Source organism: Trachemys scripta, chromosome 10, assembly GCF_013100865.1.
Source record: "Trachemys scripta elegans isolate TJP31775 chromosome 10, CAS_Tse_1.0, whole genome shotgun sequence".
Classification (NCBI taxonomy): Eukaryota; Metazoa; Chordata; order Testudines; family Emydidae; genus Trachemys; species Trachemys scripta.
The window spans coordinates 335870-355867 of record NC_048307.1 but is presented as its reverse complement, the minus strand read 5'-3'; the positions used below and the strand labels follow the sequence as shown (position 1 = coordinate 355867).

Genomic DNA, 19998 nt, shown 5'->3' with positions numbered 1-19998 from the left:
GGCATGGCTTCTGCTTGGTTCCAACACCTAGAAAGCTCCTGTTCAAGGGAGGTACAAGAGGTACTATTACACAATAGGAAGTCCTCGACATGACGTACTTACCTGCAGAAATGGTCCAGGTTTCAGATTTAGTGCATGTCCTAATAAATCTCCCCAACATTCACAACTCTTCCGTATATCCTAGACTATGCTTTGACCCTAAAATGGTCGGGACAATCTCTAAGCCCTCTTAGGGGTCACCTAGTGGCTATAACAGCTTTCCACCAACCTGTAGAGGGCTACTCAGTGCTGTCAGACCTAACTACTAAAAGGTTCCTCAGAGGTATAGTAAACCTCTTCCCACAACTTTGACTTCCTATCCCTACATGGGATCTAAACCGGGTGATGAAAGAACTGACTAGGCCTCCCTTTGAACCCATGGCCATCTGTTTGTTGATGCACCTGTCAGTGAAAGTGGCCTTCCTGATGGTGATTGTCCTATTCTCTTGGCTGAGGTAGAGAGCAGCTCTGATGGCTCAATCCCTCCTACACAGTGTTTTTTCTGGACATGGTTACACTCAGGCCACATCCAAAATTCATCCCAAAGGTAACCTCTCTGTTTCACATGAATCAATTAATTCACCTTCCAATCTTCTACCTCAAGCCTCACCAAGACAAGAGGGAGGCTATATTACATGCTCTAGATGTCAGGAGAACCCTGGCCTTCTACTTGGATAGGACATAGACCTTCAGGAAGTCTCCTAGGCTTTTCCTCTCCATTGCAGAAAGATCTGCGGTCTCTGCGATATCAGCCCAAAGGCTCTCCAAGTGAGTCTCAAATTGCATCAGACGGTGTTACCAAGTTCGTAGCATGACCCCTCCAGACTATTCATACACACTGTAGCAAGTCGATCTCTTCTTTCATCACTTTCTTCAAGAATGTCTCTATCTCTGAGATCTGTAGAGTGGCAACATGGGCATCAGTCCACACTTTCGCAGAACGCTATGCAGTTACTGGGGATTCCACCTCCAGTGCCATCTTTGGCTCCACCATACTGTCCTCTGTAATTGACCTGTTCCAAAGTCCCAGCCCTTCAGGAGGGATGCTGCTTGGGAGTCCTGACAGTAGAGCAATCCCTAGAGACACTATTCAAAGCAGAAGAGGAAGTTACTCACCTTGTGCAGTGGGACAGGGTGCTGGGCAGGTAAATTGGAGCTGGCTAGAGAAACCTGAACCTGATTGACAAAGGGGAAATGGCTACCAGCCTAATTAGCCCAGGACTCCATAAAAGCCTCAGAGGTAGGAAGCCAAGGGGCAGACAGAAAGGGGGAAGCCAGAGAGTGGAAGGAGAGTGGTAGCTCTTCTCTCCTGGGTGCAGAGGCTGGAAAGTCCTTCAGACTGAAACCCCCAAGCTGTATGTGTTGAGAAGGTGGTGGGAATTGCACCCTGTAAATAAACTGCACTGATGATTGCTGAGCCAGAAGATCTGAGTGGTTTTTGGAACAGAGCAGAGGCAGGAGCAAAGGGAGCCCTCTTACATGCAGTAACGATGGTTCTTCGAGATCCATGCCCCTATAGGTGCGCCACAACTCACCGTCCTCTCCTCTACTTTGGAGTTCTTGTCTGTAATTCAGCGGTAGAGAAGGAACTAACGGGGGTTAGCCCGCACATGCTGACAAGCCTCATGGCACAGCACAAGGAGAGACACTGCATGTTCGGGACTAATGGACACTGCTACTGAAGTTCTCCGATCAGCAGTGCAGGGACGCACACGCACCTATGGTGGAGCACCCATAGGGGGACACATCTTGAAGACCATCGTTCTTGCATAAGGTGAGTAACTTCTTCAAGATGCTTTTGTCCATATGGATCCCATGACCTGCCATCCTTCCCCACTAACAGTCGTCATCCTAGATATCAATATTAATGAAGGAACTGAGTGGTAGTGGGGGCTACTCCACCCTTTTTGCTCTTGTGAGTGGGGAAAAGACGAGCATTAGGGTGTGCAAGGCACATGAACATCCTCCAGTGGGCACTGCTGGCTAAAAGATTCTGGACTTGCATGCATGGAGAGGCACACACCAACAGTGGGATCTATATGGACAAAGACATCTCAAAGAACTTGATTTACTGTAACATAAGTAACCTTACTTTTCAGCAGATCTGTTTCCTGTGTGTATTCAATCAGTTTTCATTGCTGTCAGCTCTGCAGAGTTGAAATGGCTGTGGGAGAATGAACTGGACTACCTTCTGGTTTACGCATCATTAACAGAATTATTCAGCTGCATTGCCACCTGAGCAAATCAATAGACTTCAAATTCTGCTCTTGGTTGAAATCTGCCATTAAAAATCATTTTGTTGCACAGACATAACTGGCATGATCTGAGGAAAATCATGTTGCACAAGGGTTACTGAAAGCAGCATTGGACTTGCAAAGCTTTTACTGATGAAGCACGAGCCAGAAAGACCCCAGCTTGACTTTCAGATCTGTCTGAGTTTTCAGGGCTAGCATTGGAAGAAAGGTGGTGGTGGGTTTTTTTATAAACAAAAAAACACTTGTAAACTGGGGAAATTTTGATACAACAATGACACAAGAAATGTGAAACACTACAATGCTATTTTTCATGTTCGCTGTTAAGTAGAACCACTTAATTAGTTTCACTACAGCATCTGCTGCAGCTCGGTGTTGGTTGGTTGGTTGACTTCTGCAGGCCTCCAGTTGTGATAAAAAACAAGACCATGTCAATGTGTAAAGTTAAGCATGTGCATAAGTCTTTGCACAATTATGGCCTTAGTATAGTTTTCATCTGTCTCATTCGTGCAGTTTTGTGGGATGATCATTCTTGGGCCCTTGATATTTCAGACTTAGTGATGTTTTGTATTATAGTTAAATAGTGTAAATTTCATGTCCGTATTGCCATCAGTCTGTCATATGTTCTTTAAATGTAAGGTTTACAATTGTCCTACTCTTTTTGGTGGATTTTGTTGAACAAGTGAGATGCATGCTGCCCTCCATTTTGTGATTAACTCCTTTTAACTTTTAGAAGGATTGGAAAAATTAGTGGGCTTTATGAAATCTGCTGTTCCCACTCTGAATGTTGATTTCCCCCAGGTCAAATAAAAATTGCCACAATAGTATTTACAGATTTCCTGTGGTTTCTTGATGGATTAATGATATGTACAAAGGTTTGTATATACAGTGCTATGACCTGTAGAATTCATTTTTAAGGCTATTGTTCGCTTCAGAATTGAAATGTGATATCTGGTTTTCACGTGTTTAATTTTAAATTTGAGACTCCACTTTTTTCAGGGACCTTAAGCCAGAGAACATTTTGCTAAATGAAGAGATGCACATTCAAATAACAGATTTTGGAACAGCAAAAGTATTATCTGCAGATAGTAGACAAGGTATGCAATTGTTCATATCTCTGATCCTGTATCCCAGTGAACTACTCAACAAAAAGTAGTTCCCTGAAATGTAAATTTCTTGAATTTTAAGTTAAACTGTCATCAACTTTGAACACTGCATGTGATTATACTATAGTCTAGATATAGTTTTGTTGGTTGTCATAAAACAATTCTGACTCTAAACTTCTGCTTAGGTGGATCAGCTCATACAGTGTGAATTTAGAACTGGTTGTTTGTTTTTGAATAAAGCCAATTTTCTCTCCAGTTTAAAATGTAGGAAAGGGAACTTAATTATTTCTTATGTGTTTCTGAAGAAAAGAAACAAAACAGTATATCCTTCTGACTATCCAGAAAAACCTCTTGTTTTTTCTGATTATATGTGCTAGGATTAGTCTCCCATGGCAGTGACTTAAATTAAAATGGGAGGGAGAGGCAGGTATTTTGGTGCAATTAATGATGGTAGATTATTATTGAAAACACAGGATATTAAACTTCCTGAAGTCTTGTTTTGGTATCTTTTAAAACTATATAATTAGCATTAAGCTGGCTTTTGCTGATGACTACTGTGATACTCAGATAACATACTGGGAAATGTCCACCACTTGGGGATTTAATTTGTAATAGTTTTTTTAGAAACAATCTTCCATGCAATGGCAAGATCTGTGTGATGTATTGTAGTGTGTTTTAAACATTTCAGACAAGGAAATGTTGACCAATATATGGTGGCTAGCGCGCGTGTGTGTGTATACCCACGCATATGTATATATAGATACCTATATAACTCTATACTTTTTATACCCTATCTGTATTGTGTACATCGTCACAAACTACATTTAACCAATCCGCTTTCTGCCTTGTTTTTCTGGTAGTATGGTGTACCTCATATCTTGTTTGTCCTGATGCTGACAACTTTGCTATGATTTTTTTTACCATAGCAGGTAGAGAGTTATTCTCACAGACCAGTACTGGAATGTCCCAAAGGAAGAGGATATAGACTTGTTGTATGCTAGTACAAACCTAGGAGGTGCCTTCACACTCTTGGTATTTCAGATGCAGGTGTTTAGAACAGAAAGATAAGAGGTACACCATACTACCAGAAAAACAAGGTAGAAAGCTGATTGGTTAAATGTAGTTTGTGATGCTGTACATAATACCTTGTACTTGTAAATAAGTAGGGTATACAAAGATGGCGTTAGGGATGTAACTTTGGGAGCACACCTTCTATTTAAGGTGAATATAACAACATTGAATAAGACTGCTTCCTGGAGACTGGTATATAGAACTTTTTTACTGTACTATATTTTTATTGTGTCATAGCAAAAAAACGGACTGACATTTAGTTATTTTGTCTCTTGAATATATTTCATAATGAACTAAAATGTGGTCAGGAAATTGACTATACAATTTATCAACAAAAAGACTTGGATAAAAGTTTTTAATAAATAACCATCTTAAAGGTTGCCTTGAAACTGCTGTGTATTGTAACAACTTGCTGATTTTCCTTGCTCTTCAATAGACTGAAAAATAAGAATAGCATGAGGTGAACACAAAGCCATCATGTGTCTTTTCATGCAATATACAGCCTTCATTTAGGTAAAGGAGCATAGAATATAGTACTAACCATAACAAGGCACTGCCCTGAGGAAGAATTTTCAGTAACTATTTAAATGTATGCTCATAGCTTGTTTAGGACTACTCTGAGAGAGGAGGGGCAGAAAGGAGTAATTTCCAAGTCTTGTGTGTTCAGGGCCAAGATTCTCCAATTACTGTCAGAGTTGCTAAATGTAAATGGAATGGGGTTCCCTGCTCCCAGTAGCACTTTCTATTCCTCAATACAAATCTTAGTGGCCTGATGCCACCACAGTATATGCCCTCCAGTGACGCCAGACAGTGTTGCTGTTCATCCAGTGGGTTTGTTTTCTGGTGAGTGATGATGCATGTGCTACAAGTGAAGCAATGGATTAGTTGCAGCACAAGCTTGCAACATCAGAGAAGCCCAGCAGGTGTGGTTTATACTACACTGGGCACCAGAAGTGTGGCTTATGAAGTGCCAGGCACTGGGAAGAGGCAGGAAACACAAAGTAACAGAACACAAGCTGAATGAGCTCCTTTTTTAAGAGATATGATAACGCCAACATATTTGAACTGTAATATTCTGTAGCGGTCTGGCAAAACTGTTAAAATGTACTAGCAGAGTCAAAATGCCTATTTGCCTGCCCTCTACCAAGAATAAAAGTGGAGGGGAAAAATTTTGTAATTGCCTATCCAAAAAAAAGTAGTTACCGTAGACACAGAATTTTAGTGGGTTCTATAGTGTTATGTACTGTTCAATAGATAAAATTTTGGTTTATCTAATTAAGGGTTTACTTATCTCTTTCCCTTTTCTCCCAGCACGGGCAAACTCATTTGTAGGGACAGCGCAATACGTTTCTCCGGAATTATTGACAGAAAAATCTGCCTGTAAAAGGTAAGTAGTCTTTGTGTTTGTAAAGAATTTTATGGACTTAGCTTAAATATTTTCAAAGAGGAAAAAATAGTATTTAAAATGTCTTATACTTTTAAAAAATTTTGCTTTAGCATCTCTTGGTTATTTTAAATCGAAATACATTTCCTTATTGGCAAATGTTGCTCCATGTGTGAGCACTGGCTTACTGGACTGCTCATGAGTTCTGGGTTCTACAGACATAGTGACTTACTACAGGACTGAGGATTTGTCATGAGAAAAGTTGACAGTGAAAAGGATATACGTCCTGGAAATACAGTAATAAACCAAAAAGTTTTAGACATGGTCCAAATACCCACCATCCTTTCTCAGTCCATTTTGAACATAAGTCAGCTCCAACATGAGCAACTTCTGTTGTAAATTCAACAGAATGTGTTACATTTTCTATAGGTAGTTGGGAGGAGAGTCATGACCCCCTTGCAATGAAGTTATTTAGTCCACTGGTCTGGTCCTTGAATCCATGTGTGTTTTCACTGAGCTCCACGTGAGCTCTTCTGTAGTCCAGGAGTTAGCTTTGTGTCTCTGTTTCATCCTTAAGATCTTTTTCACATAGGAAGCCCATGCAGCTTGGTCTCTGTCCTCCCTGCATAGTCAGTTTCAGGCTGTAGTATCTGGCTCTTCCCTCACCACAACAGAAAATTAGTGATTAGAAATAGGTATATATCACAGCTTTAAAATAATGTAGCTAAGTATTATACCTTTTGTATTCACTGCTTTAGAGAGTTTGGCTAGTGAAGGACTTTTTAGCAGGTTAGCCATCTCCTTTTAGAAGTGACATTATCCACTCTGTCTTTACAAGGAGCTTGTATTTTCTGAGTTGATAGGTTCTTTAGAGAGCCCTATCCTGAAAAAGAAAAGTTAATGCTAAGTCTTTTACCAAAGAAGGCGCAATATATATTGCGGTAAGGTGATTAATAAGCAGCTTTTCAAGCCAGGATATCAAAAAGATCTTGCTACACAGTGATTCTCCTAAAAAGTGCCTCAAATGCTGTTTAGTCTCATTAGCCTTTTGGACATAAATGAAAGTCTTCAATGAAAGATTTGTTTTGTGATTGTAGGAGTTTTGTCTAAAGACCTGGGGAAGAGGAAAGTAGTTCTTGAGGAGCATACACAGCTGTATCCAAATCAGTGCCTTAGATTGCAACAGTAGTTGTTTTCCTGTTCCTTTGGTTGGTCTGTCAGGTATGCTGGCTGGCAGTGTTTTAGGAACAAGCAAGCTCAGATGTATACTTGGGTTATGTACAGACCGCCCTCCCCTCCCCCCGACTTATGCAGTCGTTCCGTTCCGGAAAGCCTTGCGTAACTCGAATTTTGTGTAAGTCGGAAATGTATACCCATACTGTCATAAATATACAGCTAAGGGTAGCATAAAATCCCTCCTTTACCTGTAAGGGATTAAGAAGCTCAAATAACCTGGTTGGCATCTGACCAAAAGGACCAATAAGGGAAGAAGATCCTTTCAAATCTTTGGGGGGAAGTTTTTTGTGTGTGTTTCATTGTTCTCTCCGGGACAGAGACCAGGGCAGGAAAAACCATCTCCTAAAACCCTACCTGAAATAAGCATCCAAGATTACAAAAATTGTAAGTAATAGCAAGGAAATGCATTAGCTTATCTTTTGTTTTAGCTTGTGAATTTTCCCTATGCTAAGAGAGAGGTTTATTCCTGTGTTTTGTAACTTTGAAGTTTTGCTTACAGGGGAATCCTCTGTCTTTTAAATCTTATTACCCTGTAAAATTACCTTCCATCCTGATTTTACAGAGGTGCTTCTTTTACTTTTTTTTTCTTTATTATAAAGTTCTGCTTTTAAGAACCTGATGGGTTTTTAGGACACTAAAAACCCAAGGGTCTGGTCTGTGCTCACCTTGTTTACCTATTTGGTTGGTATAGTTTTCCATAAGTACAAATTTGCGTAAGTTGGGTCTTGCATAACCCGGGGAGCGTCTGTACTTTGAAATGTTTACTGTTTTCCTTTGTCATAACTATATTACTTTCTCAGAGTATAGATACAACTTTTCTTTATAGCCAGCTTTGCTAGCTGTCTTTTCATGCCAAATAATGTAGTAAGAAGAGTGTGTGGATCGTGCTGAATTCAAGACTCTTCCATTGGCTGTATGTGTTACTGATATCCTGACTGGTAGAAGTTGAGAATAAGAAACGCCGTCTAACTTAAATTATACAGGCTTACCGTATGAAGACAGTAATTAGTATGTTTTTTTTTTTTTTTTTTTCTCTTTTCCCCCTTTCTTTAAAGTTCTGACCTCTGGGCTCTTGGATGTATAATATACCAGCTTGTAGCCGGATTGCCACCATTTAGAGCTGGGTAAGAGACTTCAGATTATATTTTACATGTAAATTATAGTTTTGTTTTTTATTTCAGTTTTCACTAAATGGCAGTTTTCAACCATTGTTCAATATATCTACTACTTTAATAATTTAGGGCTAGATTGCGCTCTTGCTGCAACCAGGAGTCCCCAGGGGCTAGTCAAAATTCTCCAGGGGCTCCCATGCAGTTCACATCACCATGGTGGCTGCCACATCCATGAAGAGGATATAGCACATGCCCATCTCTATACTGAATCAGTTGTGCTCACTTCAGCATTCCTGCCCCCCATTCAGGCATCTAGTACCCAAATGGGTACAAAAAGTAGGGAATTATTCTCCCTTTATGAATTTTGTCTATCCCTTGTTCAGGGCTGTAAAGGTGAGAGAGCTTCTTGTGCTCTCCCTCTGGTCGTCTGTGAGCATCCTCACAGGGGCTGGCCGGAATCTGGCCCTTAACATTTGAAAAATAATGGATTGATTTAAAAAAAAAAATTCTATATACTATTTGTTTGGCTTGTGTAATGCCAGGATAAAAGTATCCTAGGTAACATCTGATGACTAAATTATATTTGTTTTCTTGCAGCAATGAATATCTTATATTTCAGAAGATAATTAAGTTGGAATATGACTTCCCAGAAAAATTCTTCCCCAAGGCAAAAGACCTTGTGGAAAAGCTTTTGGTAAATATTCGTTATATTGTTACTAGATGAATAAATTACATAGGAACTGCATAATGTGCATTTGTATCCAAACTACTATAAACTCTCAAACCCTCTTTAAACTAACAAGAAACCTTGAAAGTTCTTGGCCATATAGGGAGAAAATTGTCATCTTGTGAGTTAGCATCGGTTATTAAACAGCATTATAAATTTACTTTCATCTGAATTGTGACCAAGATGTGTATGGGGAACACGTCTATTAGTCAAGTTGAAACAGATTATTCTAGATAATCACACAAAACAACACTTCAGACTTACAGCACAAATTTACAGACTTTTTATACTCTTAATGCATCATACAACTTGCAAAGAGATAAATTATTTGTCTGAAAACATCTCTCTATAGCTATTAGACAGAAATAGCTTCATTATTGGTAAAATTCAAGTTAATTTGCATTGCATTTCAAAGAACATAACCCATATCGCACACCATTGTAAGTATATCTACTATAGAATTATGGTAAGATGTTTATAGTGTTAGGATTAAAAAAGTGCTGTCTTATCAATGAGGATTAGGAGCAAGAGTGAAATGAATCTGCAGAAAATATTTATCTTTTTAGTCAGTGCATATTTGTTAAAACTGGACAGACTAATAGTCACAGGATTCTGCATGTTATTGTGCAGGTTAAAACCCAGAAGGGATTCCCATTGTGCTGTTATAAAGTTAAAATTTGTTTTGAAACTACTTGCCATTATTTTAAAGAAGTACAAACTTAATTTTAACTTATCCAGGTTCTGGATGCTACAAAGAGATTAGGCTGTGAAGAAATGGGAGGGTATGGACCTCTTAAGGCTCATCCATTCTTTGAATCCATTACATGGGAGAATCTGCATCATCAGACACCCCCAAAGCTCACAGCATATTTACCCGCTATGTCTGAAGATGATGAGGATTGTTATGGAAATGTAAGTGTCAGTTGTGCTATATTGCAACTTGAGACCTTTACATAGAGCAGATTAATTCTTGCCAAGATAATATTTGTATTAAAACTGTTTTGGTCACACTGTATCTTGAGATGATTAATAGAAAATATTGGTATTGCTGGTCTCAAAATGTATATTGCAGTTGTTTTTTGAGGAAACATTGGGGGTTTCACCAAACAGATTTTATGTGTGAAAAGAGTCTTTCTGTTTACTTCCCCCCCACCCCAAAAAATTTTCAGCTGAAAACTGAAGTGCTTTTATTTGGAAATGTTGCCATGATACATCATCTTCCCATTCTCCTCCCTGGGCTGGATGGACTACATCTCCCATTGTGCACTGCCACTGCTCTTCGGGAGGGGAACCATAATGCATCATGGGAATGCTGAACAACCCAGGAGCCCCAGCCTAGAGAGGAGAGTGCTCCCATTAGACACCATGGCAGCATTTCCAAATTGAAATATTTTGTTTTATTTCTGCTGAAAAACTGGAATTTTCCATCTAAAATGTAGATGAAAACAATTCTTTCATTTTCAGCAAAATTCTGTATGGGAGTGACACCACCCATTTTTCAACCAGAACGAGTTAAACTGGTAGATCTATGTAGTACGTGTTAGAGATGGTTATAAGCACAGCTCTTCAAGGTGTTAATAGATATAAATCATAGCTATAAGCAACTTCTTGATTTGTTGGAGCCTCTGACGATTGATCATTCATTTATTCTAGAAAACTGCTTATAAATGGAACCTTAGCATAAAATGTGACTCTGATTTCTTTTAAAAGCTAGGTAATGTTTTTGTGTCACTTAATACAGATTGTCTGAAAGATGTAGGCTTTTCCTGGAAACATAGACGTCAGTTTAACTTTTTGGAAGTCTGAATGCTGTGCTTGCCAGCATTCTCCTATTTACTGTCATCCCATGTCTTAAATACCAAAGGTCTTTCACATTTAGGTGTGCAGTGCAGCTATTGCCAAAATATTTGCCTGAAGAGGAAACGTTCATCCAGCAGAAGCCTTTATTACTTCCCTTACCTCTCCTTTAGGAGAAGCAATACCTCAATATTTCTGAGTCTTCATTAGGATCAGACAGCGGAATAGTAATCTCTAACATAGAACCAATCTTAACAACTCTTTTCAGGTTCCTGAAGGCTCCATGTCTCTGATAAATTTGATAAAAAGAACAACTTTTCACAGTCCAAGAGAAGATAGCGGAGGCAATGCTGCTAACAAGAGCTACAGTACTGTGATAGAAGAGCACTATCTTCATAAGCATCACCTGACTGGATATCAGTGTTACTGACATGCATAAAGAACTGCTGCTACTTACTTTTCTCACTCATGCTTTCAGCATTTTGCAGAAAAAAGGTACATATTTCACAGTGCAGTTCTGGACACGGGAGGATGCAGCTTTGGCGTTGAGAAGCAATCTGGTGACCGCTGGTTGAAGCAATATTCTCTCCTCAGAAGCAAGGTAGAAAACTCAAACTGCTAGAACCTTTACAGGGTCTCATTTAGCTCTTGAGCTCTTCTTTGAGTAGCGTCCCTATGGACACTATAAGTGCAGTAGCACTCCTGTGCCTGGGATCGAAGATTTTCAGTATCACTGCTTGTTGGGCTGCACATGCAGTCCTCTCTGTCTCGTACCATGAGTGGCGTCTATATAGTACTGTGCAATCCAACTACCCTCAGTTCCTTCTCAACCGCCTTTGGTCTGGGATAGAATCCTGAGCAGAGACCTTCATACAACCATAGCCTTTAGTAATAGTAGTATTTCCATTATAACTTTTTGTAGATATTAGCCATTTCCTTTATTTTTTCTTTCTCCTGGAAAAAAAAATTTCTTTGCTCTTCCCTCCCTGTTACTCTTTAGCTTATCATAGGTTTCCTTTTCTACACCCTTCCCAATTGGGAAGTTCTCCCTTATCAGGGTTATGCCCCGATCCTCCAGGTTCCAGAGGTGCCTCTTCTGTCATGAGGCCATCTCCGTGAGCGATAGTCATTCACGGTGCATATGCTGTTTCGTGGGGGACACGTCTCACAAAAGTGTACCCACTGCTTCAAATTGAAGGCTCGCTCCAGAGGCTAAAACTTTTACTAATGGAGAGCTCTCTGGCCAACCTCAGACCCTGGCCCCCATGCCTCTCCTACGTGGCAATCGCCATCAGCACAATCATCAGCCAACCCTCATTCGCCGCATACCACCAAGAGAAAATCTACTCTTTTTTGCCCAGAAGAAAAGAAATGGGCCACTAGTTCACCCTCTAAGGAGCTACCTCAGAGAAAGGCATCCCCTGCGAGGTCAGTAGCCACAACATCTTCAGGGGCAAGACTTAGCTCCCGCATCCATCTGCGCATCTCCAGAATCAGTGCTAAGAAGAGGTCCAAGGACCCTAAATAGGCAGGGCCACAAACAGAAACACTGTCACTCAGAACCAAGGACTGTGCAAGAATTTTGAAATCAGTGCTGACCACCTCAACTAAAACAATTCTGAGTGCTTTGGCATCGACCAAGCCCTTGGTACCAGCCAAGTCTTTGGCACCGAGCAAGCCCTCAGCACAGATCAAGTCATCTGCACAAACGCGACCCTCAGCACCATCTATTGGCCACTTGAGATAATGCACTTGGCACTGACAATGCCCCCAGTTTCTACACAGCCACTGATGCTGAGGATGCTCCTGCAACTACCACAGGAGTTTTGATACCCCTGAGAGCTGTTCATCTCTCACACCCGAGTCGCCTCTTCTCCATAACAAGCTTTCTGCAGCTCATGCCTCTTCCCTGGAGACAAAACACTACTCCCCTTCACCACTGAGGACTGCAGCACTCTTCTCTAGCGTGAAGGAAAAGGAGTAGTACTCCATTGCATTGCTTACTTCACCATCATATCAAGGGCATCCACACAGAGAATCATCTTCTCATCCTCGATACCTGGAGACTAGCAGCGAACTAGGTTTCTGGTCTGAACCTCTATGGATGAAATCCCATATGCCAATTCCCTCACATTGGCTCTATTGGAACCTATGGGCTGCATATATGTCGCACTTTCCCAAACGGTTAACAGAGCAGAGACAGAGACAAATACGCTCTTCATCTTCATCAGTCTCTAGACCGCCTGACTCCGAACCAGAAGCGCTAGAGGTGCAGAAGGAAGAAACTGAGGAAGAGGTTACACTACCAATCCACTTCTCCTCATTGTCCCCCAATGAGGCCGCCATGCTACCATCTCCGGCATCGGTGGATGATTTTAAACAGTTCCAAGAACAGTTCCACAGGATTGCAGATTCTCTTCAGAGGGATCTCAAGAGAAGTTATCGAGCAACTTGTGCTGTTGCTCTCAAAGATAGCACTCCCAATCAATGAGGCCCCATTGGACCCTGCCAAAGTGATCTGGCAGACCCCAGCGTCAATATCCACCTGCAAGTGAGTGGACAAGAAATACTGTGTCCCCACTAAGGACATGGAATTTTTTCCCCCACCCTACTCCAAACTCCCTTGTTGTCAATGCGGTACAAAAGAAGGGGTGACAACACCCACTCTAGACCAACCTCCTGCAACAGGGACTGGAAGAGGTTAGACCTCTTTGGTTATAAAGCATATTCTTCAGCTATACTCTAGTTCAGTATCACTAACTATGAGGCACTTCTAGCCAAATATAATCACAAACTATTCCAAATTCCAGGCATTCTGTCAACACCTCCCAGATGACAAAAAGGAGCAGTTCCAGGCACGGGTGATGGAAGGGCAACTTCTGGCCTGTACGCACTGCAAACCTCTCTGGACTCTGCAGACACAGCTGCCAGTTCTATTGCAACATTGGTTGTGATGAGATGAGCACCATGGCTTCACCTATTCGGGCTCTGCAGAGAGTCACAGACCACTGTCAAGGATCTACCCTTTGAAGGATCTGAACTCTTCGCTGAGCTCACGGATGAGTCCCTACATTCTCTAAAGGACTCCAGAGCAACACTCCATTCACTCGGTATATATAAGCCAGCGCCAAAGAGAAGACCGGGTAGATACTAGCCTACCCCAAGGTCTTGAACTCCACATTTCACCCCTCAGCGGCAGTTATGACCTTCAATGCTGGCAACAGAGGCGTCCTAAGTGGAGGCAGACACCAGCACAAGGGGCTACACCTCACACATCCACCTCAAAACAACAATTTTGAAGCTTTGGTTGAAGTCCTGAGGTGCCTCCCTTTGGTCCAGTTGCTTCAACCATCTTTAATAGCCCATCAGTTTGGCAACTGCTTGGCCCCTTTCTACCCATCATGGCAACAAATCACCTCAGACAAGTGAGTCTTAAAAATCTTCAACAAAAAGTACTCTGTTCCATTCCCTCCCTCTCCCATCCACCTTGCCTCATCCCTCTTCTTATAAACACCTTCTATGAGAAGAATCAAACCACCTTTTGTGACTGGGATCTGTAGAACTGGTCCCTTTCCAGCCTATAGGGAAAGGTTTTTATTCCCACTATTTTCTGATCCAAAAGAAATCCAGCAAGTAGAGAGAGATCCCAGAGTTGAGGAACCTCAACAAGTTCATCAAACTACAACACTTCAGGATGATCACACTATGAACAGTTATCCTAGTACTGGAACAGGATGGTTTCTTGGCCCTCTACCTCCAAGATCTGTGCTTCCATATCACCATAAACACTTCCCCCAGGTGATTCCTCAGATTTGTCCTGGGGCCCTACTATTACCAATGCAAGGTACTACCCTTTGGCCTCTTTACGGTGCCCAGAGTATTTTCCAAAGTCCTTGAGGTGGTGGCGGTGCATCTGTGCACACAAGGAATTGTAATATTCCCATACGTGGATGACTGCCTCCTCAAAACTCTGACCAGAATTGATACTGTTGAAGACATAAGAAAAATTATGGACCTGTTCTTGAACCTCTACCTCCAGATAAACATACAAAAATCAGTATTGACGCCAGTATAGCATCTGGAATTTATTGGGGCCTGGCTCGATGCTAAACAAGCCAGAGCCTTCCTCCCAGCTCACTGATTTTCATCCATAGGCTCATCTCACTGTGAGAACAGCCCACAGATCTCTGCCAGAATGTGCTTACAACTGGTTGGCCTTATGGTAGCAGCCATGTTTGTGGTAAAACACGCCAGATTACACATGCACTATCTCCAGGCATGCTACGGACAGCGTATATACCCCACAGACACAGCTTAAACAAACTCCTATCAATACCAATCAAGATCAAGTACTCCATTAGACTGGTGTACACGGCCCCAAAATGTCTGGATTGGGGGGGAGAGGGGGAAAGGGAGTCCCCTTTCTCCAACCCACACCATCCTTGATACTACCAACTGATGCCTCCTAATTGGTTGGGGAGCACATCTACAGACCCACACGATGCAGAGCAGATGGTCCCCATCAGAATCCACATTACATATCAACCTCCTAGAACTACGTGCAGTCTGCAATGTGTGCCAACACTTTCTACCATTGATCAGACAAAGGACCATAAGAATAATGACGGACAACATTGCCTGCATGTTTCACATCAACAGATGGGGGGGGGGGAGGTGAGGTCACAATGCCTATGCTCAGAAGCACTAAAATTGTGGAACTGGTGTATCCAACACAACAGTGTCATCTCAGCCACATACCTACCTGGACACCAGAACGCCACAGCAGTCTCATTGTGCAGGAGATTCTCAGAAGACCACAAGTGGGAGTTAGACACAAGAGCCCCACAGCACATATTCAGCTACTGGGGATTCCCAAACATAGATCATAAGAACGGCCATAGTGGGTCAGACGAAAGGTCTATCTAGCCCAGTATCTTGTCTTCCAACAGTGGCCAATGCCGGGTGCCCCAGAGGAAATAAATAGAACAAATAATCATTGAGTGATCCATCCCCTGTCACACATTTCCCAGCTTCTGGCAGACAGAGGCTAGGGACACCATCCCTGCCCATCCTCGCTAATTGAATTTATCTAGTTCTTTTTTTGAGCCCTGTTATAGTCTTGGCCTGCACAACACCACAGGTTGACTGGGCGTTGTGTGAAGAAATATTATCCTGGAGTTTAAAAACTTAGCTACATGTAGCTTCGAAGGAACGAGTAGAACTTTTCCAAAAGGGACAGGAGTTTGAGAAAAAGTTAGAGTGGAGTCAATCTCATGCAGAGGGGGCAGGCGAGAAAATTCGCTGTTGGCAGGAGTGAGTGGCTGCCAGCCTAAGAATGCTAGACCGCTATAAATCAGACCATGGTCAGTTGTTGGATTTGCAATGTGTTAGAAAGAGAGATGGCAAATTGGCACACAGCAACAATGCTGAAGTATAGGAGGGCTACAGAAATGCCCGCTGCTGCAAACTCCTTGAGAGAGAGAGAGAGAGAGAGAGAGAGAGAGAGCAAATAAAGAGCTGCAGATAGTGACCAAGATTGTCAGAGAGAGAGGAGACAGAGCTTCTGTTCCCATCCCCATTGATATGGTTGAACCAAAGGAGATAGACCCACCTGCAGAGCCAATTACTAGAAGTAGGGGGAGAGAATTAGCTTAGGCTGACATGGTGTTTCAGGAGCAAGTCAGAGACTGAGACTCAGGAGCCGTAGGGAGATCAGAAGAGGAAGTTATCAGGAAAGCAGCTATAAGCTGCAGACAGAAAAGAGAGGTCCCAGAGTGGCAGAGCAGTAGGTTGTCAAGTGTGTTCTTGTGGACTAGTGAGGCGCGGGTAGGGGGGGGACACCCTCTCCTCCGTCAGAGTCCACCATAGATAAAGAGGAAGTGCCTGTGGAGACTGATTGCACAGGGACTAGAAGATGCTGTGTCACAAGTGATATAGGTAATCTCTAGACACAGAGAGACAACAACCCAGAGATGCCAAAAATACTCTAGTACAAATCTATACATGTATTCTAATAAAACAAACAGACCATAAGAAAAGATATTTAAGTAAGCAAGCAAGTTAGTCCTATGGGCTACAGTACTCTTAGTCTCCCCACAAGGGTAGACTGAAGTTTATATCATACTGGAGAGAGACCACCTTTTGCAAGAGATCACAGGAAATCAGCGTTAAAAAGATTCACTACCAATTAAGATGTGTGTTCAGCATTCACCAGGAAAATTTTTTTTAAGAATGGTACCTGTTTACTTGAGAAACTATCCTAAGACAAGGAGAAAGGTTAGTAAGATTAACCCTTCTACTCTGAGGATTAATAGTTTCTCTGATTAGTGTAACCTCCAATCTTCACATGCACTCACCTGTTTCTGTTAAACAAGTGCAAACCTTGACTGCAATCATTAGGAGCTGAGGAACTAATGCAATTTCCATATATTGGTGGCATTTGCTTATAAACAGCAGTTCAAATGCATTCAGTTGAATCCTCAGAAATGTATGCAGAAGTTAGTAGCAATCAGTAAAAGCACATCAATCTTACTTGAGAAGTTTTATGCAGTATTGTTGTAGCCCTGTCGGTCCCAGGATATTAGAGACAAGCTGAGTGAGGTAGTATCTTTTATTGGGCCAACTTCTTTTGGTGAGAGAGATGTGCTTTTGAGCTACCACAGAGCCCAGACCTGAAGAGGAGCTCTCGGTAGCTTGAAAGTTAAGCTTTTCTCTCTCATCAACAGAAGTTGGTCCAATAAAAGATATTACCTCACCCACCTTGTCTCTCTTGAGAAGTTTATGGCATTGAATGGGTGGGGGCCTTTATTTCTAAAATGTTGTCATAGTTTCCTTGTTCCTTCTGAACCTCCAAACAGAAGTTATTGATTGTTCCATTGTGTCATTGGAATTCCTTCCAAAGCTTTCTCATTGTGCTCCCCACTTGTGGAACTTTTCTCCTTTTACTAGTAGACAGGGTGTGAGATGTTTACTGAAAGCAGATTGGATTGAAATTACAAGCTCAGATATGGCTGTTAAACCCTCTGCTGGATGAGGAGTGGTGTGGACACTGCACAGCAGGAGCATCAAAAGACAGTGGGTGAAATCCACAAAGGGATTCGGTATTACTATGATGAGCATCATGGTGCCTAACAATTGGGCTCTTAGAAAATCACAGAAACAACACTCTGATCCACACAGTAGAGTTAGGTGCCTAACTTCACTATAGAATCATAGAATATCAGGGTTAGAAGAGACCTCAGGAGGTCATCTAGTCCAACCCCCTGCTCAAAGCAGGACCAATCCCCAACTAAATCATCCCAGCCAGGGCTTTGTCAAGCCTGACCTTAAAAACCTCTAAGGAAGGAGATTCCACCACCTCCCTAGGTAACCCATTCCAGTGCTTCACCACCCTCCTAGTGAAAAAGTTTTTCCTAATATCCAACGTAAACCTTCCCCACTGCAACTTGAGACCATTACTCCTTGTTCTGTCATCAGGTACCACTGAGAACAGTCTAGATCCATCCTCTTTGGAACCCCGTTTCAGGTAATTGAAAGCATCTATCAAATCCCCCTTCATTCTTCTCTTCTGCAGATGAAACAATCCCAGTTCCCTCAGCCTCTCCTCAAAAGTCATGTGTTCCAGCCCCCTAATCATTTTTGTTGCCCTCCACTGGACTCTTTCCAATTTTTTCACATCCTTCTTATAGTGTGGGGCCCAAAACTGGACACAGTACTCCAGATGAGGCCTCACCAATATCGAATAGAGGGGAATGATCACGTCCCTCGATCTGCTGGCAGTGCCCCTACTTAAACAGCCCAAAATGCCATTAGCCTTCTTGGCAACAAGAGCACACTGTTGACTCATATCCAGCTTCTCGTCCACTGTAACCCCTAGGTCCTTTTCTGCAGAACTGCTGCCTAGCCATTCGGTCCCTAGTCTGTAACAGTGCATGGGATTCTTCTATCCTAATTGAAGGACTCTGCACTTGTCCTTGTTGAACCTCACCAGGTTTCTTTTGGCCCAATCCTCTAATTTGTCTAAGTTCCTCTGTATCCTATCCATACCCTCCAGCGTATCTACCACTCCTCCCAGTTTAGCGTCATCTGCAAACTTGCTGAGAGTGCAGTCCACGCCATCCTCCAGATCGTTAATGAGATATTGAACAAAACTGGCCCCAGGACCGACCCTTAGGGCACTCCGCTTGATACCGGCTGCCAACTAGACATGGAGCCATTGATCACTACCCACTGAGCCCGACGATCTAGCCAGCTTTCTATCCACCTTATAGCCCAATGAATGGGGAGAGATAGGCACCTTAAAATGCAATCAACAAAAACCAGCACACTAGGCAGCTCCTTGCCTGGTCTAGCCAGTGGGAGAGGCTGTTGTTCTAAGCCACTTCCCTTTCTCAGAAACAGGCACTTGCATCTAGACTGCAGGAAGACACCTAGATCTGCTAGAGATCTATGAACAGGAATCTGACTCCTGGCTTAGGTATTTATGTAGGTTCTTGTGGGAATGACTTAGGCACCTGCCTCATTCCATGCAACCACTACCACCAGCTGTTTTGCAGGTGCTGGCGCAACTGCTTACCTTATAACGTTTAGCCCATTGGTTAGAGTACCTCAATCTCTCCTGTTTAAGATGGTCCATAGTGAATAAAGAAAAAGTGTTTGGGTCAGAGAGAGAGAGAGCGAGTGTAGGAAGGGCTCTGTAGTCCAGTGGTCAGAGCACACATTCAGGGGTCAGGAGACCCTGGTTCAAGTCTCCCCGCTCCAATCATTCTTTCTTTATCCTCAAGGGCAAAGCTTCAACAAGAGAAACTGAGAAAGTACCCACATCAGAATATCCCATAGTTCAATGGTTAAAGCACTCTCTGAAGATAGGGGAGACCCTGTTCAAATCTTTTCCTGCTCTAGCAGAGAGCCAAATTGAACCTGGGTCTCCCACATCCCAGGCAAGTGCTGTAACCACTGGACTAAAAGTTACAAGGTGGGCCGTGGTGGCAGCAGCAGCCAACCACCTCCTCAATTTTTTTTTTTTTAAGGGGACCTGATCCAGCAGGCACCCTCTAGGTGTGGCTATCAAATTGGGCAAGTTAGGCATCTGAATGCCTGTCTTCCCCTGAGGCTCAGGTGGGAGATGGGTGTCCAACGCCTAGAGTGAGGCAGCAGCATGTATGCCTAAAGACACAAATTTAGGTGCCAAGTGAGTTTAGGCACCTACAGAATTCAGTAGGAGTTTTGTGGATCACAGTGGGGGATCTAGGCACCTAAAAATGGGATTTAGGTA

At 42.5% G+C, this 19998-nt stretch overlaps 1 protein-coding gene across 2 annotated transcripts in view; it reads left to right on the top strand.

Moving 5' to 3' along the window:
* PDPK1 (3-phosphoinositide dependent protein kinase 1) overlaps nt 1-19998 on the top strand; it is a 53361-nt gene that overhangs the window by 21407 nt on the left and 11956 nt on the right. For both annotated transcript variants that reach the window (XM_034783102.1, XM_034783104.1), the window contains exons 5-9: nt 3291-3388; nt 5780-5855; nt 8144-8212; nt 8798-8894; nt 9666-9839. In XM_034783102.1, the coding sequence (XP_034638993.1) occupies nt 3291-3388; nt 5780-5855; nt 8144-8212; nt 8798-8894; nt 9666-9839 (514 nt within the window). The remainder of the gene's footprint in view (nt 1-3290; nt 3389-5779; nt 5856-8143; nt 8213-8797; nt 8895-9665; nt 9840-19998) is intronic.